The sequence below is a fragment of the Rattus norvegicus genome, chromosome 8 (assembly GCF_036323735.1).
Source record: "Rattus norvegicus strain BN/NHsdMcwi chromosome 8, GRCr8, whole genome shotgun sequence".
Classification (NCBI taxonomy): Eukaryota; Metazoa; Chordata; class Mammalia; order Rodentia; family Muridae; genus Rattus; species Rattus norvegicus.
The window spans coordinates 93,340,266-93,365,823 of NC_086026.1; the positions used below are offsets into that span (position 1 = coordinate 93,340,266).

At 45.6% G+C, this 25,558-nt stretch overlaps 1 protein-coding gene across 4 annotated transcripts in view; it reads left to right on the top strand.

Moving 5' to 3' along the window:
• Nucleotides 1-838: 838 nt before the first annotated feature.
• Sh3bgrl2 (SH3 domain binding glutamate-rich protein like 2) overlaps nucleotides 839-25,558 on the top strand; it is a 92,040-nt gene continuing 67,320 nt past the window's right edge. For 2 of the 4 annotated variants that reach the window (NM_001389251.1, NM_001389250.1), the window contains exon 1: nucleotides 884-1,076. In NM_001389251.1, coding sequence (NP_001376180.1) covers nucleotides 1,032-1,076 — 45 coding nt within the window. In that variant the 5' untranslated portion in view covers nucleotides 884-1,031. Of the gene's footprint in view, nucleotides 1,077-25,558 lie in introns of all 4 variants that reach the window. The other 2 variants (XM_039081966.2, XR_010054016.1) reach the window with 2 other exon arrangements.

Here is a 25,558-nt window from a genome sequence, read left to right on the forward strand (position 1 = left end):
GGGTGGGGTGGGTGGGTTCTGATTCCCAGTGTTGATAGGAGGATTTTCATTTCTATCGGTACTTTTTTTCTACTACAATTACAGTTTTGCAACGAAAAATAAAATATCGGTTTTGTTCTCATTTGGGTTTGCAATTTTCAGTGTCTTTAGAATAAAGGTGAAAACCGGTTTCATTTACCTAAGAGATTCCCTTTGCAAACTAGGCATGGTGATACCTACTAGGGAGGCTGAAGGAAGAAAGTGAGTTCCAGGCCAGCCTGGGCTACACAAGAAAACCACTTCCAGGAAAAACAACAACAACAACCACCACCCTTTTCCCACGGTTGTTCAGGGTTGCAGGAAAAAACAAAGCTCAAACCACTGTCATGCCTGTCTAAGCCCCTGAGCTGCTAAGGTCTCTGGGGCGTGCCTGTGCACGTATCTAAAACAGTGGGTCTCCGCAGCTCTGTGACTATTTCTTTTTTTTTTTTTTTTTTTTTTTTTTTTTTTTTTTTTGGTTCTTTTTTTCGGAGCTGGGGACCGAACCCAGGGCCTTGCGCTTCCTAGGTAAGCGCTGTACCACTGAGCTAAATCCCCAGCCCCGACTATTTCTTATGGAGCATGCTCCACCCGTCTCCACCGCAAACAAAACCCAAGCTTTGGTTGGACTATGCACCACCCAGCCTTTGTCTAGTTTGCTGCTTCCTCGTAAGCTGGCTTCCCGCCACATAGCTTCTCCGCCTCCGGGTCCTTCCTAAACCACCTGCGTGTACGATTAATTTACCAAAAGCAAGCGTGGGGTGGAAGGGGCGCAGTGCCTGGTCACTCTAGGCGCCACGGAAACTACAACTCCCGTCAGTCTCCGCGGCCGCCTGGCCCCACCCGCCTCCCGCTCAGCCCGCGGCGGAGGCGCTGGGCTTTCATCCGCGGAGCGGCGGGAGCCAGACGTGTCTCTGCGGTCTTTCCCGACGGTCGCTCGGGAGTCGGCAGCAGCCTCAGTCGCGTTCAGCTTCTGTGTCCGTGTCAACAACGATCCCTGACGCAGCGAGAGGATGGTGGTCCGCGTGTTCGTCGCCTCATGCTCAGGCTTCGTGGCGGTGAGCCGGGCGGGCGGGATCGCGGGAGACGCGCGGCGCGTGCGCCCGTAGAAGACGCGCGGGCAGGTGACCGCCGGGCTCGGACCCGGTTGACGCGCTGGGGTCACACTGCCCGCGCTGGCCGCTGGCGAGGGGAACCATGGGAGCTAGTCCCCTGCCGCAGGTGTTGGCTCCAGCGGCCCTTTGCTGAGTTTAGAGGTTCCAGACTTGGAACACCCCGTCGGCTTCTGTTTTTTATGGGAGTTTAGACTACTTTGATTTGCTGACCTGACGTCTGGAGGAAACACTTTTTTTTATTTTAATTGCTCCTCATCTTCTCGATCCCAGCAACTCTTTTTTAGTTTTACACCTGAGCAAAGAGTAAACCACCTGAGTAAACCACACTTGTCCTGTTAAAGCAGTTATTTGATTTCTTTGTCGCTTTTTAGCCTAGGGTGTTACAGATACTTTTTTACATTTGCCCTTTCCCTTGTTCTTCAGCTATGGTAAATTTCCTTTTAAGAATAAATAGTGTTTTCTATCTTTAGCTACTCTGTTTGTCGAGCGTTGACTTCTTTGGGGAATATTGTTCTTTAAAAGAAGTTAAATCACTAGAGATGTCACACTTTAAGAATTAATGGACATGTGTGATGGAAAGTCCACTGAGACACACGTAATGCATGTGTAGGGGGTCAGTCATGTTTTACTTAATTATTAAGACTTGATTGCCTTAGTTAAGAGTTAAACTGTATCTCTAAAAGTCTCCTTTGTCAGATACTTAATCAGATGTGGAAGAAAGTACAAGAATGATTGTTGTAAAGTTTAGTCTGGCTAGTTGCCTGCCCAGTAGGCAGATTGTGTTAGAATTTAAGTGGGTGGGGTAGAGGGCAGAATAAAATACTACTTAGAAAATCCCCGTAAACCACTGAAACTCTTAGCCCAATCTTTTTACTAGAAGGACCAAGTTTTTACTGGACACGGTAGCTGGGGAAACCCTGCCTTACCTGTCTGTGCGGGCAGGTTTCGGCTCTCAAACTCCTCGATTTTTTGCTATTGCTTAGTCATAGGTGCCTCTTAAACATTTTTTCCCTGTTAAAGCCGAGCCCAGTGGAATGTACTGTCTCCCACATAGATTTATTTAAATGGATCACCATAGAGCTTTTGGTCCCACCAAGAACCTACCTGCTTCGGTAATTATTTCAAAAGCAGTTTATTGATTTCAGAGGTGACTCTTTCGTTGTGTTGGGAAAGTCAGAGGTGAATTACCTGTCTTCCCCATCATGTATCCAGACCTGCATCCTGTGACTTGGATTCATCAATTCCATTAACACACGAGTATTTGGTGTCTGCCTACTGTGGGACTTGAGTCTGGGTTTAATGTTTTGTACATGGAACTTAATTGAAGAAGTAAGTTCTAGTGTGCTGCCCAGTGTGGGGACCAGCGCCGCCCAAGCTCTGCCCTTCTCTCTCTCCTGGGCCATGAAGGCTTTTGAGGCCTGCAGAATTGTGCTGTCCTTTCAAAATGCTTTCATCCTGTCAGTTGAGTGAATGTGGGTGAAGCTCATGCCAGCTTGTTTCATTTGAACTGTAGACTGGTTAGCTTCAAAGTGGAGTTCTTCCACTTTGGTTTTTTAACTGAGTCTCAGATCCCCGTGGTCTGATGTGGTTTTTCAGATTGGGAGGTTACCCCCAGTTACCACATAGACACAGCCTGTAAACACTAATTATGCACTTTGGTCTGCTGTTTGAAAACGTACTCTTTTCAGGTCTTAGAAACACTCATCTAGTCTCCCCATTTTGTAATATAATCTCTTATTTCATGTACAGTTTTTCTGTGCAGCAGTATTGATATTTTAGGTTATATAAAGTTTATGCTTATCTGCAAGAATATTGACTTCTTAGCCATAAGGAACTCTTAGTTGAGGAGGCTAATGGTACTTACAATATTAATCTATATTAAGGTTTTGTGGGAAGGCTGTGATTTTCTTCTGCTGGTGTTGGTTGACTGGTGGCACTTTTTTTTTTATCCTGTACCCGTCTGTGAAAGAACAAACAGTGTTAATTCCCATCTCAGATTGGTTTTAGCTAAAGTATGTTAAACTGCAAGGAAGGAATGTGACGGGAATTAGACCTAGCTAAGTAAACCCAGGCAGCAGGACATTTACACAGAGTGTTTAGGGAAAGTCCTCCTCTCCTCTGGTTCTCATGAGCTCTGGAGCTTCCACAGTAGGAATGACTAACATGAAGGGTCAGTGTCTTTTCAACCTCTCCAGCTTCAGGGAGAAGCCTGCTTGTACTAGGTAATAAAAACTACACCACATTATACCATGGGCATGTTTACCATTACAGGTCATTTAAAATATTAATTTATGATGTATGTGTACCTGACAGGGGAGGTCTTGGTAACTTTGTCCAGGAAATATATTAAAATATTTGTGACTTTAATTTTAAAAGGTTATTTTCACTCTTGTACTAAACAGAATTTGCTTTGGTCTGCCCCTACCCTGCCCAGCTCTGTCCTTGATCTTGACAGGGAAGCCTAAGAGATAGAGGTGTGGTCTCTGTTCTTGAGGCATCCACAGACCAGGTGAGGACATCAGCTAGAAAAGGTGCAACCTTCCGTAATGACTTGCAGCTCAAGGACATACCTCTTACGGGAATGGGAATATCCTATAGAAATGCCACAGGCAGCGGAGGGATATATTGCTGGATGTAAGATTCGGAAAGAATACGCTAGGATCATAAAATATGCACGTGGCGGCAGCCTGCAGGGAGAGTGCTCTGGAGCTCGCTTTCTCAGGCTGGAGGTGGAGGTGCATGGGAGGAGGGTGAGCTGCAGATGCCCCTGTGGACATCTTCAGATGACAAGGTGGACTCTTCACGTTCCCAAAGGAAGCCTGTGGATTCAGACTCCACAGTGCTCTGCAGCTCGGAGATGTTTTTAGCATCTGCAGCCTGTCTGCTCCTTGGTGCCTTTTGTCCTTCAGACAGCAGGGTTCTGCCCTTCAAGGGGAGACTTCAGGCATGGGATTTTCAGAAGGCTGCTTTCCTCCTTGCCTGGGACTAAAATTTATCAACAAGCAAATAAAGTCTTCATTGACGCAAGAGGTATGCTTTTTGCATGGCCATCTTTTGACCATTTATTAAAGTTCTGTGGCTCCGTTGAGAGTTAGCAGGAAGCCCAGATCTACAGAAGTGAAATTCAACCACAACAGTTTCACACAGAAGGGAGCTTGGGCATAGAGGCGAAGTGATTTGCCCTAATGTCATTTATGAAGTCAGTGCACAGTAAGATGCAAATGGAAGCCAGATTCTTGCGTTGATTGATTGATGCATGTGCTTATTTTAAACATCGAAACCTCAGTACCAGGCTCGCTCTCACTCTGTGTGTGTGCGTGCGCGCGTGCACGTTGTAGAGGCCAGAAGAGGATATCAGACGTTCTGTTTTATCGTTCCCCACTTTATTTCTTTGAGACAGGGTCTTTTCCTAGAACCTGGAGCTTGGCTGCTGGCCAGCAACCCTCCTGCCTCTACTGCCCATAGCACTGGGGTTACAGGTGTGTGCAAGGCTTCCTTCCCTGGCTCTTTAGGTAGGTTGAAATTCAAACCCAAGTCCTCACAGTTGTGTAGCCGGTATCTTACCCACTGAGCCCTAACCCTACTACCAAGTCAGATGGTGTTAAGTACTGTATTCTAGCTAGGATGGTCAGGAGAATAGACACGGCCCAAATCATTGCTGCCTTCAGCTGTGCATGCAAGCTAAGCTGTCAAGGACTGCCAGCGGCTCGAGGGATGCTTTCCTGAGTCCGGGAAATGGGCTGGATGGCAGTATATTGTATATCTCCGAATGTTGGAGAGTCACCATTCGGGAACAAGACAAGATGACATTGGAAAGGAAGGTTGGAAGCAGAGAGCTTGCTGTGGCCTTGTGTTAAGGTGAGGTGGGTGTGAAGGGGGAGGACAGCCAGACACCGCCTGGAGTTGCCTGGCTCTTTGCAGCTGTGCCCCACGTCCTTGCTGCTGTGCACAGCTGATTATTATCTTAAGCATGCAATTAGCAGTTCAAGCTGTTGCTTCCCTGTAGCATGTGTTCAGTGAAGCTCTTCAGTAAGAAAGCCTCAGAAAAGTGTTCTACAGAAGTAAAGTTGGGACAGATCATGCGCAGTAACAGGACTCTAGGCTAATTCGCTTGACTCTCATAGGAGCTAGCAAGCTGTTGCTTGGGCTCTCTGGGACTTTTACCTTCTTAGATCTTCACTGTCCTATGGCAGGATAGCTATTGCCGGGTCACAGGTGACGAGGCTGAGGAGAACCGACTCAAACCAGATCATGTTCAGTTGCTATCCTGACCCAGAGTCAAACCCTGGTTGACAGCTGGCTCCTAAGCTTCTAGAGTGAAATTCTCTCCGTGGTCTCTGTCACATTGTACACACACACACACACACACACACACACACACACACACACACAGAGGGAGAGAGAGAGAGAGAGAGAGAGAGAGAGAGAGAGAGAGAGAGAGTGAGTGTGTGAGTGTGTGATGCTGACATCCTGCAGTTTGCAGGTCAATCTGCACAGAGAGCTGCCCTGTGGGTCAGTGGCTCCCTGGCCAGAAATGGTGCTGCAGGGCACTGGTGGAGGAGTGAGGAGCAGTCTTCCAGATGAGGTTGTGCAAGAAAAAATGCAAAGAGGCAAGGATAACTTGAGGCCCAAGGGCGTGGAGGTGAGGGGAGACTGCGATTGTTTCCTAGTGCTGTGAGGCTTGATTTTATCAGAAATGGGTTTCATTCTTCTTGCTGCTGGAGTTAGAGATCCAAGTGTTGGTCTTCTGAGAACTGTTAGGGGGAATCTGCCCCTCGGATCTGTTGGCATGTCTTGGCTTTTGTGTTTATGTGGCATTCTCCCTGTGTGCATGCTTATGTCTGTCTTGGTGTTCAAATGCCCTTTTCCCCCCTTTTCCTTTTTTTTTTTTTTTTTGAGTTGTTGCAGTAGGTCCTTTTCTAAAGACCTCATCCTAAGAAACTCATCCACAAATATCCTACTTCCAAATAAAGTCGCATTCACAGGTACGGGAAGTTGGAACTTCAGTATCTTTGAGGCACGTTTAATTGAGTCTAGAGCCATGTCCAGTGTGAGGGTTGAGCTATACAGTAGAACTGTTCTCTTTAACTGGAAAGATTCTGGGCCAGTTTCTTACACTTACTTTAAAGTTAGCAGCCAGATTGCAGCTTGCATGGACATGTAGTCTGTGCGAAGTTGCTGCTTGGAATGGAGACTATTACCATCGAAGGGGAACTCCTGGCCTCAGGCTTCCTGTATGTCTTAATGCTTCCCAATTTTGACACTTCTACCAAAAAATTAAATTTGTCCATATGAGTATGACTGAGAGCATGGATTCCTTTGTGAAATTAGGGACTTTTTAATCCATTTGTGTTTAGATACATAGAGTCAGCATTTCAAACCATCTGCCTAAGCTCTATCTTGACAAGTATTTGTCATATGAAGTTCAGGGTGGTTTCTGCACTCTAGGCAGAGTCCAAGACTACATCATTCTTGTTTTGTTTTTCAATTTTTTAAAAATAAAACAAGGGCTGGAAAGATGGCTCATTGGGTCTGTTCTTCCAGAGGTCTTGAGTTCAATTCCCCGCAATCACATGGTAGTTTACGACCGTCTGTACTGGGATCTGATGCTCCTCTTCTGGCGTGCAGGTGTACATGAGCAGATAGAGCTCTCATATAAATAAAATAAATACATAAAAAGAAACACAAACAAGGAAAGCTAGTGTGAAAAAGACTCAAAAGTTCAGTGGGAGTGTGTGTGTGTGTGTGTGTGTGTGTGTGCGTGTATGTGTGTGTGTGTACCCTGAGGGAGGTGTACAGAAGTTCACACACATGAAAGTGGAGGCCTAGGTCATCCTTGGGTGTCTGCCTTTATCACACCCCACCTTACTATTGAGAGAGGGTCTCTCACTGATGGTGAGCCTGACCAGGGTGGGTCAAGGACCCTCCTGTCTTCTCTTGACTCCATGCACTGGGATTACAGGTAGTCAGATTGCCTGGCTTTTTTGATTTTGTCTTTAGACACAAGTGCTGGAGATGCAAACACGGGTCCTCATGTGTGCCCGATGAGCACTTTGTCCACTCTGTGCTGGAGTAATGTCTCCAGCACAGTTACAGTTAGTTTCTTTTTTTAATATTTCATTTATAAAACGTTATACTTTTCTCAGATTAAAAAAAGAATGACAGAATAGAAAGTCTATATTTACAAAGAGATTTTACTACTTAAAATGAAAATTGGCCTGATTTACTGATCATTACATATACGGAAATGTTAAGTATTATATTTTGAAATGCAGATTTTAAAAATGAGATCAAGAAATTATTCACTTACCAAAAGTCAGTTTATAAAAACTCAGCAGACTGTTGGGGAGAGGGCATCATTCTCTTCAGTGGTATAGCTACTGGCTAGAGGCCCGTTCTTCAGTAATAATCTCTACCTGCTTCAAGACACTCCCATTAAATCCAGTGGAACAGACAGACAGACAGACACGCATGCGCACACACACACACACACACACACACACACACACACACACACACCCGTCGTGGAAGGAGAGCCCATTGGGAGGAAGAAAGGGTTCAGCAGGAGTGCCAAGGAGATCAAGCGAGGGTAATGGAGGGTGCACGTGATCAAAATATCTTACATACATGTATAAAACTGTCAAATAATAAAATATTTAAAGATGAAAGACAACTGACTAACCACACACAGAACACATAGGTCCATTACAGTTCTAAATAGGTCTGGGAGCAAGAACTACGTCCCAACATACTCTCCTGCAGCAGTCTACTGAGTAGTCTGTCCCCGCAGCTTCCCTCTCTCCTCTCTAACAAGCTTATCTGCTGGCATCTGCTGCTGACTTAGGAGCTGACTAGTACTGAAGGGTCAGAAGTGTTATCTCTTGTATATTAGGTTATTTTCTTCCCCCAAACTCTAAAAAAGAAATCCAACTTGGAAAAGCATGTAATTGAATGTTTCCTTTCTGGAGTCGGAACAACTTTGCAGTGGAACCAAAGGCTGAATTACAGCCCCGTCCACCTGAAAGGCACTTTGAGGGTCTGTGTTGTCCTGTGATGTCATGTGCTGCCTCCTCACCCAAATCCGACAGTTTTGACGGTCACCACTGACAGCTTATCCCTGAGGGAATCTGACTGTTCAGGACTGGCTCAGTGCCTGGCAGAAATTAAGGAGGGGTTTCCTGGAACTGACCTGCTGATCAGGCCTAGGGTGAGGTGTACATCAGGGTGTGTCTGCGTTGTTATAGACCTTGGTGGCCCCTGGCCAGCACTACTTTGGATCTCCCAGAACAACAGCACTGTGTTGGCCATGACTGAAGTAGCCAATTCTGACTGCTGAAGGATGTTTCCCCATGGGTGGTGGCCCAGTGCTTGGAAGGGGCAGAAGTTTTTTTTGTTTTGTTTTGTTTTGCCCTTTTGGATGTGGTGAGCTGGAGAGAAGGATTGAGAATAAAAGACCCAGTTAAGTAGCTTGCTTGACAGGTCAGATCAGTGGTGTTTGGTAAATGTCATATGTAAGGCAGCAGCTACTGCTGCATTCCAGCCTGAAATAAAAAACAGAGCAAAGACAACAGCAGCAGCCAGCCCAGCCGGCCCAGCCAGCACCCGGGTGGGATGCAGAATACTTAGTTCATGGCATTCCGCTGTGGCCCGCTGCTGCTCAGAGCCTCTTTGCTTTAGTGGTGGTGCTCCTTTGAGAATTGACTCCTCCACAAGCCGGGAACCCTGATTGACAGGAGCCTGAGTTTCATGAGAGCTTGGGAGGAGGGGGAAGTGTATGTTCATATGGTACATATATGTATGCATGTGTATGTGAAGGCTAGAGATCAACCTTTAGTCATCCCCCAGAACCATCAATCTCCATTTTGTTTTTATTTTATTCTTTTGTTTTGTTTTGTTTTCTGTGTCAGGATCTCTCGTGGTTTGGGTTTCCCTGCCTCAGGGATCCGCCTTTCTCTGCCATACTTGGGCCAAGGTCTACAAGTATGCACCACCACTCGGACTGTTCAGATGGGTTCTAGGGATCGAACTCCAACTCTCAGGTTTACACAAGGAGCATTTTGCCAACTGAGTTAACTTCCCAGCCCTACACATTCCTAATACTTACTATTATTTAAAAAAAAGAATAACTTTGTGTTGAGTATGAGTCATCTTACTTAATTTTAGATTGGATTTATGTTCAACCCCTACACACACACATCGGTTCATGGGATAGGCTGTGCACATTGTGGTTGAAGCAATGACTGTCAGAGTCATTGGCACCACTGATGAAGGGTGAATGTGCTGGTTCATTTGTCAGCTTGATACAGACAAGTCTCCTGGGAAGAGGGAACCTCTGTTGAGGAGTGGCCTCCATAAGATTGGCCAGCGGAGCATTTCCTAACTTGTTGGTTGCAGTAGGAGGATCCAGCCTGCCTGGGAGTGTGGGGCTGAGCTGTATAAAAGGAGCTGAGGCAGTGCAAGGAGAAGCAAGCTGGTAAGCAGCATTCCTCAGGACTTGTGCTTCACTTCCTGTCTGGAGTGACAGGTCGTGACCCAGAGGTGGAAGGTAAGAGCTGGAAGGTAGCTGAGAGACCTCAGCTGCTCATCTGTAAATGTGGGGTTTGTGACAGATTAGATTGCTGCTGTGAGAGTTACCCCACAGAGTGCCAGGATGATGCACTGTCCTGGTCACTGTCATTCTCCTCAGAAGCAGTGGAAGAGTATAATAGGTGCAATAAAAAACCATGACCTTGAACCTCGTGAGTTCCTTAAGCATCCCCAGATGGATCGAGTAATGCTCAGCTGAGAGTGCGTTTTGAGATAATTTTAGGAGAGTTTTGTAGTAATTTAAGTGTAAATGATTTTCTGTTTGAACTTAAATTAACAAAGAGCATATTATTTGGACATAAGCAATTACTGTGTCTTGCTATAATTTTTTTTTCACTTTGTTAGGTGATTCATTTATTGTACTGTCATTTAAAGCACGGCTTATTGCGGTGCCAGTGTGTAATTTGCCAACGGGTAATATGCCCATGAGTACTCTTCTTTCTCTTAAAGTGTCCAGTTTTAGAGTCCTGGTTTGACTTACAGTTTCTGAGACTTGCCCTGTTTCTTCCTAAATGGCATAAAGGACTAAGGGCCAGTGTCTTCCTAGAGAGCTGCTTTGGAGTCTGTGATGAGTAGGATGGGTGACTTCTAGTGGGACCTACAGGCTTAGAGGAACGAGGGTCCAGGCTGGGTCCCCAGCTCTTATTGAAAGGTCTTAGACTGCACTGTGTTGTGTCTTTGAGAGTTGTGTAAATGGATGCGGAGGATTTCAAGTCTATTAGTAACAGGGATGAGAAACATGAGACACGGGTAGAATCCATGGGTAAGTGGCAACAGTCTGTCTTACACCCCACAGTGGCATTTTCCACAGTTAAGACTCTGAAGTTGAGGTGCCTTTGTAATTTAGGGCAGATACTCTCAGCCCTATCAGATGGGCAGGTAGGTGGCGGTAAAAGAGGCAGAAGGAGGGGCCTTTATGGAGAATACCACGGAAACAGGAGGAACAGACGCCTGGAATAGGCGTTCTGATTCCCAGACCTGTAGTGTTTAAAGGATGGGTGAACAGTTATTTTTCACCTGTACACAGCAATATGGTAGGGTTTTTTTTTCTCTACTTAATCCTTGCAAGTATCCTCTAAACTGTGATTAGTTAGGCCAGTTTTATAGACGAGAATGTGAAGGCACAGGGTGGTCACATGTGCTGAGATCTAAGCCTCGTCCTTTAGTTTTGTGCCCTGTGCTTTTCCCATCCCCACGTTGCCCACCAGAAGAACCCCTGACTGGAGACCGGGAGAACATGTGCTGTGGTAAACCATCAAGCTGACTAGAATAACTGGAGTGCGCAGGCTTGAGTTTTACAAATGGGGTGGGGCAGAATTCTCGAGCAGTTCCAGAGTCCCCACTTTGCTGCTTAGTAGGTAGCTATAGGCACAGTGTCTATAGGGCAGGAGAAAGCTATGGTTCTGCTTCTGCAGGAACTGGCAAATGTTGAAAAGGGATAAGGTTTGAAGTGGAAAGGTAAGATTTCCTAACAGTAATAGTGACTGCCATTTATACCACATGTAGGAAGTTCCAGGGGACTTGGTGTTTATTACTTGTATTCCTTGCAGTAATAAGATGTAGTCATCATTCAATTTCCTGTCTCTATCCCAGAGGAAGAAACCCTATTAAAGGGAAGGGAGAACAACTTAAGGGACTGTTTAATGTTTTGTTGAGTGACATGAAACTCAAATGTGTGATTTGCTTCAAATATGATGGTACTGCTGTGTGTGACAAAGTCAGGTAGAACTGACTGTATGTGTCAGATTGGAGGGAGATAGGGTAAAAGGAAGAAGAGCGGTTGAAGGGATGTCTGGAACCCAGAGGTGAGGTCAAGGGTGGAGATATTTGATTTAGTGGGGCCGTGGATCAGTAGGAGATCTGCTGGGTTAGGTGGTAGGTGGATCAGTGCCCTCCTCTTTTCTGTGTTGGACCTTCAGTTCCTGGGAGAAGAATGCCCACGGCCTGGTCACTACTGTACAAAAACAGTATCCAGGGGGCAGTGTCAGTATGTTGCTGTGAGAGTTCAATGCAAGAGAGGAGGCAGAGAGTGGAGGCAGTTCAGATTGTTGGTGACAGAAGGCCTGTTGGAATGTGGGTGGCCTCCTAGTGCAAGGGGAAGGATGTGACCAGCACATCTGCCCTCGGGCAGGAGTGGTCGACTCAGTTTCAGGAGATAATAATTCTCGTCTTTGTGATTCTCCAGCTTTAAGTGAGCTATTAGATTGAAACGAGGAAAGAGTTCCTGTGGTAATCAGACAATGGATCCAGAATTAGGTTGAACCCAGCCTCAGGAAGACCTACAGCTAATGCCGCTTATGGAAGCTAACGTGGACTCCACAATTTTGGAAATATTGAGCAAGTGTATTTTAGGTACTGTAAGGTATCTGTGTCACAAAATCATAATCAGGGTGGCCTCTCTTCCTGAGGTGGGTGAAGAAATCCTGTGGTCCTCACACCTCTCCTCAGCATAGCAGCATGACACAGGTCCCCCAGAGTTATGTGGGTGGTACCTTCATCAGGAATTAATACCCTTGAAGTCTCCACAGCCCCTACCACTCCCAAATTTTCCCAACTGTAAGATTTGCCACTGAGCTTGTGCCTTTTTTCTTACAGTAGACGTGGGCATGCGCGTCTGTCAGAATCGGGAAACCCAGGTCTACGTTGATGGTGATGCATGCTCTGTGAAGACGGGAGCCAGCTTTGGGAAGGAAAGAAATAAAATCCCCAAATGCTTGTTAAATGTCGGTGGGCTTCATTGCCTTGTGTTGGCTGCCTGACACCCTGACGTTTAAACAGAAGCAGTGTGTTCACACAGTCCGTTATGGGTTTGTTGCACAGATAAAAGTGAGCACTCCCGAGATTGGTGGTAGTGAAGTTCTGGTCTTGCAGTCAGCAGCCGCAGAGCTGCTGCTCTGACAGACCCTCATGTGCGTTCTCACTGTGGCGCTACTGGTAGATTGGGCTGGGTAGCTCTTTCCCATGTGACAACAGTCCTGTGCATTCTAGACAGAGCAACATGTATGGATCCTATCTGCTAGGTCACCCTTGGCCTCAGTGCCTGACAGCTAACATGTTTCCAGACATACTGAAATGCTCCCTGGAGGTAAAAGCACCCGCTTCCTGTTGAGAAGCACTGCTCTGCCTATAGGACCAGCGGACAGACAACATTGCATCATAAGGTTGCCTTAGAGTGAGCAAGCTGGGCTCAATGATGTACCCTGTTATTGTTATCCCAGGACCCCAGAGGCAGAGGCAGGAGGATCTTGAGTTTGAAAATAGACCTGGTTACCAGGGTGACAGTATCTCAAAAAAAAAAAAAAAAAAAAAAAAAAAAAAAGGAAAGGGAAGAGAAATCTGAGTGTGTGACTGTGTGCTGTGTGACTGTGAAGTGCCTGGGTTGAAGCTACACTCCTTTTTTAGCTCATAACGTTGTCCTGGTTCTTGTAGAGGTGGCTGCTGTGGGCTCCAGAGTGTAGCTGCAGTGGTTTCCTTTAGTCAGCTCTGAGTCTTGAACAAGATACTTGACTCCTAAGAGATTAGACTTCCTCTTGTATTATTGTTTGTTTGGTTGGTTTTTTAATTGCGGTGTAATGCACATCCTGCAAAATTTGCCTTTTAAAATTGTACATTTAAGTGGTTGGAAATGTGTTCACTCTGTTGTGCAACTATTTCATTCCAGAACATCACCTGAGAAAGCCAGCTCATGTCCTTTACCAGTCACTGTCCTCTCCCTCCTTCCCCTTGCTACTGACAGCCACTATCCTGCTTTCTAGCTCCCTGTCTGCCTTTGCTGACATTTTGTGGGGGTACAGTCATAGAATATGGACCCCTTAGGTCTGGCCTCTTTCACTTAGCACAGTGTATTCAGGGTTTGCCCCTGCTGTAGAATAAGCCAGCGTTCTTTGTATGGCTGTTCTCTTATTGTATATAAAACATTGTGTCTGTCCGTTTACCAGTTGATGACTATTTAGGCTGTTTTCACTATTTGGCTATTATGAATAATGCTTCTGTCCACATTTGTAAGTTCTTGTGGGCACAGGTTTGTAGTATGCCGAGGTGTAGAATTGGTGATTCCTAGGATGTGTGTGTGTCTTAGGTTTTTCAGGCACAACCATATTGTTTTCCAAAGTTATTGCATTTTACATTTGCATTGACATGTAGGTATCCCTGGCTCTGTATCCTTGCCAACCCCAGTTTTCAGTTGTCTGTCTTTTCTTTTTTTCTTGAGACAAGTCCTTGTATAGTCCAAGCTGGCTTTGAACTACCAAACACATCCACCTTTTGGTACTGTGCAATGCGAGCATGATAACAGCTGCCCTACGGCGACACCTACCCTTTTGATGCTGCAACATCTACAGAGCTCTTGCTCGGGAACCATGAAATCAAGTTTAAAAGCGGAAATCACAAACCGCTCCTGCTCTAGGTAAACATAGTGACTTTTGTGTTGGGCTTACTCATAGCTGCCCCAGGCAGGACATGTGGCCCAGGAGACACAGGCTCAACATGCCTGCACACCATATCGGCGAAGATGGGCTTGAGCTCCTCCCGTTTCCACCTCCCAAATGCTGAGATCACAGACATGCGCTGCCAAACCTGGCCCTCTCTTTCTAATTCTCACCCTGTTAGTGGTTGAGGAGAGGCGTGCCGGTGTGACTTCTAAGTTGAATTTTTCCAGTGGCCAATAAAGTTGATTTTTGCTTTTTTGAAAAGTTCTTTTGTAGCTCTGAGGTCTCAGATTCTTCTACCTCATACAAACCGTTGTGACTAATGGCTCAAGCCTAGAGGAGATCATATCTTGGAAGTGATTTGAGTTGGTGAGTTGCTGTGTGTTTCCGGGGACTCTTACTTCCTAGTGTTTATTTTAGGATACAGAGTGAGTGTGCAGCCGTGATCCCTTCCTCCAACTACTCATGGTCTGTTCATGGAACAGAAACCAAGTATCAAGGGCAGCGTGGGGTCATGCGGAAGCTAAGCATAAACTTTCCTGTCCTTTAGGTAAGTCACAAGGCCAGATGTGTTTAGTTGAGTGAAGGCCACATAGAAATTTTGTCTCTTAAGATCCTGTTTTTATGGCTGGAGAGATGGCTGAGTGGTTAAGAGCACTTACTGCTCTTCCAGAGGTCCTGAGTTTAAATCCCAGCAACCACATGGTGGCTCACAACCATCTGTAATGAGATCTGATGCCCTCTTCCGGTGTGTCTGAAGACAGCTACAGTGTACTTACATATAAAAAAATAAATCTTTTTTAAAAAAAAAAGATCCTGTTTTTAAGATTCTAGAAATATTTTAAGTAAAAGCTTCTGGTGGACAACTAAAAGACATTTTCTCCTCCAAATATTTAACCTAAGCTTGTGAAATGGAGTGGATGCTGTGGGATTTGTTCTTTCTGCCACAGAGATGGCGTGACTTGCCTGCCTCATCACCCTTTGCTGTAGGCCTGAGGTATCCTTTCCTGCTCATATTCTGTATGTTAGCGGCAAGGCAGATGGAGACTGCATGCTTAGTCTCGTGTCGACCTTTTACTGGTGAGTACCAGGTTCTAAGAGATAATTAACAGAGATGAGGTGATTAGTAATTTACCCTTTGAATTCTGCTTCCGTGTAAAAGGAAAAAAGTCATTCTGTTAATGAGATGCAGTCCCTGTGTTAGGTTCAGGTGGCCTGGCAGAGTCCCATTGGCCCTCAGTGGCTAACACCCAAATGTCTGGATGCTTGGCTTGGCACTTGGGCAGTCTGACCTGTTCTAGTCTATCTGTGCAGCTTTCTCTCACCATAAATACGCCAGGTTCCTCCTCCACCCTGACTGATCCTGTGGTCTTGTCTGAGAACTCCTTATGTGACATCCAGTTCCCTTCCCTCCTCTCTTCAAAACATAGTACAGGGCTGTTTCCCCTTGGTCCCTTTGCCTCTCTCCCTTCTTGCTGTCCAAAGTGGGAGGGCTCTTCCCTCTCAGTCCACCATGCTACCTGTAGGGTGGATCTCAGGGCCTTCTTCTTGTGACTTATTGGAATTCTAACTTCTCTGGGTCAGGGCCTGGCCTGTGTGTGCCTTTTGCTCTTCCAGATTTACTATTAGAGATCTTGGCATTTGAGTGGATACATTGAAATTGTTTCTGAAACAATATATGTATGTATGTATGTATGTATGTATGTATGTATGTATGTATGTGTGTATGTATGTAAAAAGCTAATCAAGAGTTTATGAACATTCCAAAGAACAACAGGAATGAATTTGCAAATAGAGTCTGCTTTAAAACGTAAAACCTTTGGAGACACAATTTGTTTCACTGCTTCTTAAATAAATGGTTGAAGAATCTGTTATGAAGACAGTTTATTGTATTATTTGCTTCTATTTGAATATCAGTCTTCTAGAACCCCATTTGGGGTAAAGTTGGAGTCCTGGGAGGGGAGCACAGTTGACTTTACTGCTCTTAGGCCTGCCTGTTCAGCTGCCCAGGAGGATGCCCTGGCTTACACTGTAGTGACAGGCAGTGTTCAGACCTACTGCCGAGTCAGACAGTCGCTGCGAACTGGCAGCTGCCTTCCTAAGGGCAGATCTGTAAAATTCTAGACACAGTTTAGACTAGTCTGGATAGTAAAGCAATGGATTTTGACCCATAAATGGTCTTTGAGAATGTCAGCACACCCCATCAAAGAATATACAAGTAAATCCCGCCTGTTCCAGAGCTGATTAAATCAGGTTGGGTATATTTGGGCTCAGCATGTTTGGCTCAACAATAGAGAACATGTGCTGTATTTTTGGAAAGTGAAATAGAACAATGCAATGCCTTTGTGGTTAGGTGTGTAAACATGATGACAGAGAAAGCCTCAGTCTCTCCCTCCTGGAGAAATAACTAGTTGGTCCTTGACTAAGCCTCTTCCTTTCAACCTGTAGACATTCTTTTTTGTCTTGAGGCAGGTCATTCAAACTTCCTCTTGTGTTTGTGACACTGGGCTTGGGTTCTTTGCTCCCTCACCACTAGCTTCCAGCACTTTCCTCATGAGGTACTTGCGTGCCTGTTGGCTGCCTTGGCCTTACAGCCCAGTGAGCCTTGTACTAGACCGGATTAGAGAGGCCTTGTTTTTGCACTCGAGTTTCTCTTTTATTTCCTAGGGTGACAAATAGAACATCCTAGGAGCTAATCAACAACTGTGCATATCTGAAGACATGGAGTTTTTCTTCTTTCCCCATTGTCTCTCTCTTTTTATTAGTTTTAATTTTTCTGTTGTTTTAAGTCAAAATGGATGGAGAATTCTGAGGCTGATGATGTAGAGAAGTTCCACATAGAGACCAGAATTAAGAAGCACATACAAATCAATGATGGTTACTGTATCTTTGTGGGATGCAGACAGTGGTAACCTGTGGGCAGAGCAGGTTACTGAGGAGATTTGAGCTGGCTATCGGAGCTCCTGGAGGCAGTTTGCTTAGGAGTGAAGCATCCAGCTGAAGCCGATGGTTGTCATTTTCCCTTGAGAAGTAATACTAGTTGGGTACGGTGGTACTGGCTTCTGATGCCACCACTCAGAAGACTGAGGCAGGGGAATGGTGAGTCCAAGCCAAGCAGCTCCCTTCCTGAGGTGGGAGGAAGGAACTGATAAGCTGATGGTGGCCCACCAGAGGAGCCTGGTCCTCACAGTGCTGGTTAGAGCATCTACCCTTCATTGCCTAATTTATGCCTGCTGTGGTGATGTGAGCAGATCACAGCCTGCAATTACTGTGTATAAAATATAATTATGAAAATGGCCTGCTGCCCCCCACGTGATCTTTCAGCTGTAAATAGTTGTTAATCAGCTCTTCAGTCACTCCTCGAAGTTACCAGTTGACTGATGGAGAGGTGGGAACGGCGAACACTCCAGAAACAGGCTTGCAGAACCACACCGCAAGCCTCTGAAGGTGCTGCCTCCTTGGGCAGCAGTCTTACAGCGTGCTGTGGAAAATACCTTCGTCAGCAGGATTTCCTCCCAATAGCAGGGTTTTGACAGTTTTAGCAGGCTTTGCTGGAACAGCTCTTCCACACAGTATCCTCTAATTGACAGGAAGCACATGCATGAGTTGTTTATAATTTGCAGAGAGAATCTCACCAAATAGTGGCATCGTAAATTCATATTTTATGCTTGGCTGACTTTGGGGGCGGGGTAAACATGTAATCTTGATAGAAAACGTAAAGACAGTAAAGGCCGACCTACCCACACCTTTCTTCCCAAGATAAATCTCTTTCCCAAGTGATCTGGGTTTCAGAGAAAGTGAGGAACAAGCACCAAGAACAGGGTTAGAGCCAGCACATTCCATCCCAGAGGTGAGAGAGGAGACACAGGATGCACAGATGACATCCAGAGGGGTTTATGGTTAAATTGACGGAAAGGCTCAGAAGCACCCCAGTGATACTCAGCAGTCCGACCATAAGTCATTAAATGCCAGGTCATGGCTGCTGTGCTTAATAGTTAGAGTTTGATGAGGGAGGTGATCTCAGTGGGTAAAGGGTTTCACCCTTAGCACTGTTGAACTTTAGGTTGTGGAGTTCTTAATGGGGACTAGACCATGCATGGTAACAAGTTATGACAGCCAACAATCCCTTTGGACTTGACATATCTCTTTGAGACTAAGGTTACCGGGGACCGTGCAGTGGGGCCACCTGAGGGACCATGTGCATTTGGGACTGAGCCATGAGGAATAAGTAAATAGTAATAAAAGAATAGGAAGGCTGAGTGATGGGGGAGCGGCGTCATGGGGAAGAACCAGCCAGACAAGACACAGAGGGATGTCTGAACAGCCCTCAGGAAGTGTGGGTGAAGGTAGTAAGTAAGGGAGCTGAGGAGAATCATTTGGAAACTCAGTAGCAACTCTACAGGACAATTCTACATTTCTCCACTGGAGTGATGGAAACTGTCAGCTTCTATTGGGTGTTCTTTGCTACTATATATTTCTAGGTTTTCTTTCTCACTTTATAGAAGAATCATTGTGTGATGGATGGGGGTCTTCAAACATAAGCACCACCAAGCTGGTCCTCTGTCGCAGGGACTCTGTGCTGGGCTGGATCTTGGGTGCTTGGGAAGGAAGGAAGACGGGTGAGGGGTGAGGCTGGCCCAGGGGATTGGTGGGGGCAGAAGCTGGAAACATTCCAGCATGGAGGTACGGAACATCAGAGATCGTTCAAGCACTTGGCACACTTTATGCCACATTTTAGTAAATGTTTTCAGGACGAGTAAATGCCTGGGAAACCTCCAAGCAGAGGAGGATGGACCTAGGACAAAGGAAGGGTCGTTTGGTGACATTTTTGACAATGGGACTAACTTCTAAAAAGGTTCACAATGTCATTTAGTCTCTGGTTTTAGGTTTTTGGTCATCTTGATTCTTCCACACAAAACCTTTTTGTTTTCTCTTTATGTGCTTCCAGTCCTGAGTGCTGGAACTTGAACCTAGGGCCTTGTGTATGCTAGCCAAGCACCTCACCACTGATCTAGGTTTCCCAGCCTTGGGTAGTTTGTTTGTTTGTTTGTTTTATGTGTGTTTGTTTCATACATTCATACATGTGTGAACACATATATATGCAGGTCCATTCGCTGAGGCCAAAGGAGGACCTTGAGCAGGCTCTCTCTCTCTCTATCCTACTCCCTGGAAAACAGGCTCTTTCACTGAAGCTGGTTAGCTGTTTAGGGATAAGTTGGTGGCCAGCAGGCTCCAAGGGCCCGCCTGTGTTTGACCACCTGTGTTCTGGGTTTACAGGCATGCACAGTCATACCGGGCTTTCTGTGCTCCTGAGGCAGATCTGAATCCAGTTCCTCCTGTGTGTGGTGACCACTGACCCTTCTCCTTGGAAACGCTCTCTAGTTGCTGTCTCTTGAACTGTAAGCCTCAGCCTGGAATAACTGCCCATTTGAAACTGATTTATACATTTTAGAGCATAGGGATCACTTTGTGTAGGGTGGCCTTTCTCCTTGAGGTTGTAAACACTTTTTATCTGGTACACAGTTACTTTGGCAATGCCTGCAGCTGTTTTTATGGAAACAAAGAATGTTTTTGTTTGTATTCTCTCTGGGCGGAGGGTGGGGGGGGGATTTAATTTTTTCTTCACTCCCAGATTGGCAAATCATCAGATTGGTTAGTCTTCGGCCATAGACCTGCACTAATCTTTGGGGCACTTATGTTCTAAAGGATCTACCTGTGACCTTTTTTCCCTCTCACTCCCTAAGCTGTAGTCCCCTGCCATTTTTTCTCCTGGAACAAAATGTAGTGTTGTTCAGAGTTTTGTACAGGAGTCAAATCAGAGATTAACATACTGGGATACTTCAGAAACAGTCATAAGACAGGCACGGTAATATATTCCTGCATTGCCAGTACTCAGGAATTTGAGGGTTTGTGAGCTTGAGAGAGCCTAGGTTACAAAGCTAGACCTTTAACAAAACTCGGCAAACCAAAGAACAAAGTAAATACAGCATGTAATAGATTCAGTTTTATTTCAAAGGGAAACAAAAATAAAGATAACAGTGTCTTCGAACACTGGAGAGCACAGCAGGTGCGGTTTTTAACATGCAACACGACCTTCTAGGCATGAGAGAGAACATGTGACTCAGGCTGGAGATTTAGGTCAGTGGTAGAGTGCTTGCCCAGCCATGCTCAAAGCCCTGGGTTTGATCCCCAACATACAGTGAGGGAGAGAGTAAGAGTGAGCAAGGAGAAAGGGTGATATGAACAGTGACATCACGGAGATGATGAAATTGAAGGGACTTATTATATTTTGGGCCAGCCATGTGATGTTCCAGGACTATGCACACTGGGTTCTGGTGAACACTGTCACCCATCCTACTCACCACTATGCAATAGAAGCCAGGACTTATATCTCCATCTTTGTCACCTCTCGGTTACTTGTTCCCCAGCCTTTGTCCTTCCCTCTCACGTCAGCCTCCCCAGCTTCTGACATCACAGCTTGTGTGCAGTCAGCTTTTTATCGAGTGACACCACGTGGTACTTGTTTTTCTGTGCCTTGGGCTTGTTTCACTTAATGTAGTGACCTCCCCTGAGCCTTGTTGTTGAAATGACAGGATCGCAGCCCTTCCTGCAGCACTGCTGTATTCTGTGGCGGCTGTAGACCACATTTCCACCATCCATTCACTGGCTGATGTGTCCTTTGTTAGGAATCAGAGTGGCATGTTTGGGAAAGATGCGGATAGGAGGTTACTGTCCACAGCAAGCTCTATTCCAGAGGGAAAGCACCCCAACCACAAGGACTGGTCCAGACTTGAGTGGAAGCAGAATTAGGAGTGATAGAGATTGTAACAAACAGACGGAATGTGATGAGGCCTTAAAGGGGCTTTGCTCGCGGCCTGGAAAGGAGCTCCCTAAGAGAGATAGTGTAAAGTAAAATCATAAGTCAGGTGGCACCATAGGCAGTAGGGGTGGGGGTGAGGGTGCTGAAGGGAAAGAGAACACCTCAGGAAATCCTATGAGCTGGGGGGAATAGCCTCATATTCATAAGTTTTAGCAGGGTTCTGGCAGGAAGTTTCACACTACATGATTTAGTCTGACATTGCCTGTGCAACAAAGGCCAGTCATTGTAAGGGACCGTATACTTACCTTGCAGTTTCAAAGATGAGGTGCAAAGTGCAAGGCCACAGCAGTGTCTTTTAACTATCCCAGAGAGAGACAGAGACAGAGACTGAGAGACAGACAGACAGAGACACAGAGAGATGCAAGGAGTGCGGCCTTATTCCCCAGGCTGTCAAAAAGGGTCTCTTAGAGTAACTAGCCTCTTAAAGGGGCAGGCCCATGGTTTGACACACTTATGCTGTTTCTGTTTCTTGGCTGTTGTGAGCAGGGCAACAGTGAACACGGGCATGCCTATGCATGTGTGTCTCTGGCCTGTGATTTCATTTCCTTTGGATACATTCCCCAAAGGGGAGCTAGCCATGGTAATTTGATTTTTCTTGTTGACACTCTCTTCCATGGTGGCTGCACTGACTCTCATCTCTGTCATGAGTTTGTGGGGGGTCTCCCTTTTGACACATTTTCACCTGTATTTGACGCTTGTCTTTTGTGTCTACTGTGGTTGACACTATTCCTGGGCTGTGATTCTGGACTCTCTAAGGAGAAGTAACAAGTGTTAGCATTCTGTCTAAGCTCCACCCCCACCTGGCAACAGCCAGGTGTGCCTGACACTATGAAAAGGGCTGCTTGCCTCCTCCTCGCCCTCTTGCTCTTGCTCTCTTGCTCTTACCCTCCCTTTGTCCCTTCTCTCCCCATTACCCTCCCCCCTTCCTCTCCATGTGCTCATGGCTGCTGAGGCACTCCCTTCCCCCAAACCCTCATAGAGCATATTCACCCCCTCTCCCTTTATCTTTTTTTAAACACAACATTTGTGCTGAAACCTGGGATCGAACCAGGGACCCGGGAAATATCCTCCTGTCTTTATCTTTTTATAAACACATCAACAGGAGAGTGGGGTTGTTTTGTTTTGGTGTAGTACTCCACAACTTCAGTCTGGTATTCAGTTCTGATAGTGCTGATCTCTGCGGTCATGTCCCCCCACTTGTATATACTTGGTCATATGGAACATGCTTACTTTGTATTCTGGTCGTCCTCATCCCCCATTCCTCCGTTTCCTCATAACTCTAGGTAAAGATGCCTGTGTATGTCCTGGACCAAATTTCTTAAGTTCTGAGTGTTCGTTCACTTCCTCCTTGCTACAGTCTCAGAAGGAACTCCTTGGAATGATACTTTAGGTCTTGTATCGTCACATAGCACCAAGAACACCGACCACAAGTACTTTTCAGGACTGCAAATATCAGGCTTGCCAATGTTCTATTGGCTAAAGAAGGTCATGTGACCAACACAGAGTTAAGGGGAAGATAGCCCACTGAGAGGAGCTGTGGTTTCTCGTTTGTGTGCAGATACAGAGGAAGGGAGAGTTTAGTGGCTTTGTTGTTTTCAGTATTTTTTTTTAATTATCACAGTGTATAACACATTTTTTTATTATTCTTTCAAATTAATTTAAAAAACATTTTTGATAATGAAATAGTTAAAATGAAATTGTTTTATTCATTTATTTGTGAAATACTGCTGTGGATTAAGTTGGCTTCTCATGATTACACAGTGGTGTTTTGATTAGAAAACAAATCATCTTTGATTCCTGGACCTCTCTGTGGACCGACAGGTGAGATTTGTGTCATGTTTTGTTTGACAGCCTGTCCACTGTGGCACAGAGTTGAGAATCTTTACTCTGTTTTAGTTTCTTCTAAGCTAAGAAATAAAAACTTTCCCCATTCTGGAAGCAGGTTCTCTCCCATCCCTACCCACCCCAGTCTCTCATCACCATCTGTTTTCCCTATCTGTGTGCTCCACGCCCCCTATAAAGTCCACACCGTCACATCCTGGCCTCTTGGATATCCCCTCTCAGAGGCAGACTTTGTCCCCATTTTCCCAGTAAACCTCTATTTATTGAGGTCTGTTTCATGATGTGATTTTTGTGGCATTCCTTGGGCCTCTAATTGCCAGGATACCCTTTTGCTACAAAGCCCTTTCTGGTTTGGTTGTGTGCCTTTTTTCTGATGTCTCTGCACCATTACAAACAGACGCCAATGAGCGTGCCCCAGATATGGCCTACTGTCCTTACAGATACATAAAAAGGTCTTAATCAGTCAAGCATCCACACCAACTTAGGGGAAAGGAAGCCATGTGTTTGAACTGTGGAAATAGGTGAAATAAAGACCTGGCGCATCAAATACCTACATCCTTTGAAGCCACCTAGTGGAGAATCAGCCTGTCTCCACCTTATACTTAAAAGCAATCTTATAGAAAAGACAGACTAGGTTTATTCCTGTTTATGATTAAACCTCTGTTTCTCAAGGGTTAGGCTATGTCCCACCCATAACCTTAACTACAAACGGTCTGTGCTGCCTCTGACTGTCCAGGAATGTCAGTCATGTCTTTGTTTCAGTAAGTTGTTTATAACCATCTTGCAACCCTACCTTTGTTTCAGACAGTTGTATGACCACCCATGACCATGTCTGCCCAACCATGTCTTTGTTTCAGGAGATCTGCTCCTAGAACCCTGCCCATTTGGCCTCCAAATCCCCATTTGGAAACCCTCTACCCCTGAGCTATAAAAGTCTGTCTTTCTCACATCCAGTGCTGACCTCTCAAATCCCACCATAGAGTGAGGCAGCCTGTGACATGAATAAAAAGCTTTCTTTAATTAATCACTTGCTTTAATTAATTTGACCATGATGATTTGGGTCAATGGTCTTCCCCCATCTCTGGGATTAATACTAGAAGTCACTTGATGGTTTTGTATAAAGTCACATCTTGGGCAAAGAAGAAAAGCAAGAACATTTGAATGAAAGAAACAGTCCAGCATAATCTTAAATATATCGCCCTTCTCCATTCCCCAGTGAACCCATAGAGAAGGCTCTCTCACCCTTTAGGCACCTGAGGCTGGGAGAGGTGCTAAGTAATTTTCAGAAGACTCTCACCCTGCAGGACTCTGATTTCAACTAGGCCAGTCTGTTCCTGCCCTGCCACCCCAGGTTCTGCCCTGTCTTCTGTGTGTGCTTAATTTGTCTGTAATTAAACTGGCTTGCCCACTGTCATACTTATTAAATCTCAATTTAAAAAAACAAAACAAAAACCACATCTCACTTAAATTGATTATGCCTCCTCATTTACAAGTGAGACCGGAAGCTCCATGGAGCCACATAAGCTATGCACACATGGAACTTAAACAAAAGGTGACAGGTCTGGAAGCCCACGGATGGACTCTGACAGGGCTGCTTAGTCATATAAATTAACTGGCACCCTCCTGGGAAAGAACTCATCCTACAAGAGAGTGGAGTCTATTGGAAGCCACTGCCACAACTAGAATCAGCCTGAGTCCAGTGCAGTGCGATTTGTTTAGCCTGTCTCCCGATCACTCCACAGAGGTTGCTGGGGCCTGTGAAAGCCAAGAGCATCTTTACGTCGATTTACAAGGGTCACTGAGTGACCATGCCTCGTCAGCAAAGCCTGTAGTGCAAGGCCGGACAGCTCACTGCTGAGGTGCCTAGGGGTGTGTCATTAACACTGGGGTACAGGGATCGGGAGCTCTCTGCAGATCCCGGGGAGCATAACTCAAAGGAAGAGGTTTGCCATGCAGTGGTCAGGAAGGTTGCTTGCTGTCAATCATGTCTCAGGAGATTGCCATAGAGCCTAGAAGCATTTGGCGAAGTGGTTAAGGGTAATAGAGTCCCAGGGTAGCAGTGAGAAGTCGATACGACAAAGCAGCGTACTTTGATATTCCGTTAGCATCAGTTTGCACCTCTAGCCACAAATAGTAAAAGCAAAGCACTAAGTTACGCTCTTGTGTTTAAAAAAATAAATAATAAAGCTTAAGCAGGAAATGTTTAAACAGGAGTATTACGTAGTGAGGACCGACTTTTTCAGTGACTGTCAGAAGCACTGTGTTCTCTTACTCGCAGGGGCCACCTGTCCCTGAATCACTGCAGCTGTGTGCAGTTAGGTAGATGACCCTGGGTATACTGCCTTTAAATTCACATAATCTTAAAATGGAGAAATCAGAGTGTCTGAACCATATTTTAGTGGGTTGGCTTTCATTTAAATCAGATTGCTTTTTGGCTTAAAGAGCTACTCTCCTGTACAGAGCTTGAGTGGGGATCTGTAAACTTGCAATCAAAGGTTCTCATCCAGGACGGACTGGGTGGACAGTCCCTGGGTTTATAAAATCCACTCTGTGGAGAGAGGTCAGACCAGCAGTAAGGAGTAACCGATAAAAGGTTAGCATATGTAGGTTATGAAGTGCCCGTACATGGTTAGAGAGGGCTGAACCCAAGGAGCTAGTGCTGCTATGTAAGTAGTTGCTTCTAGCTACCT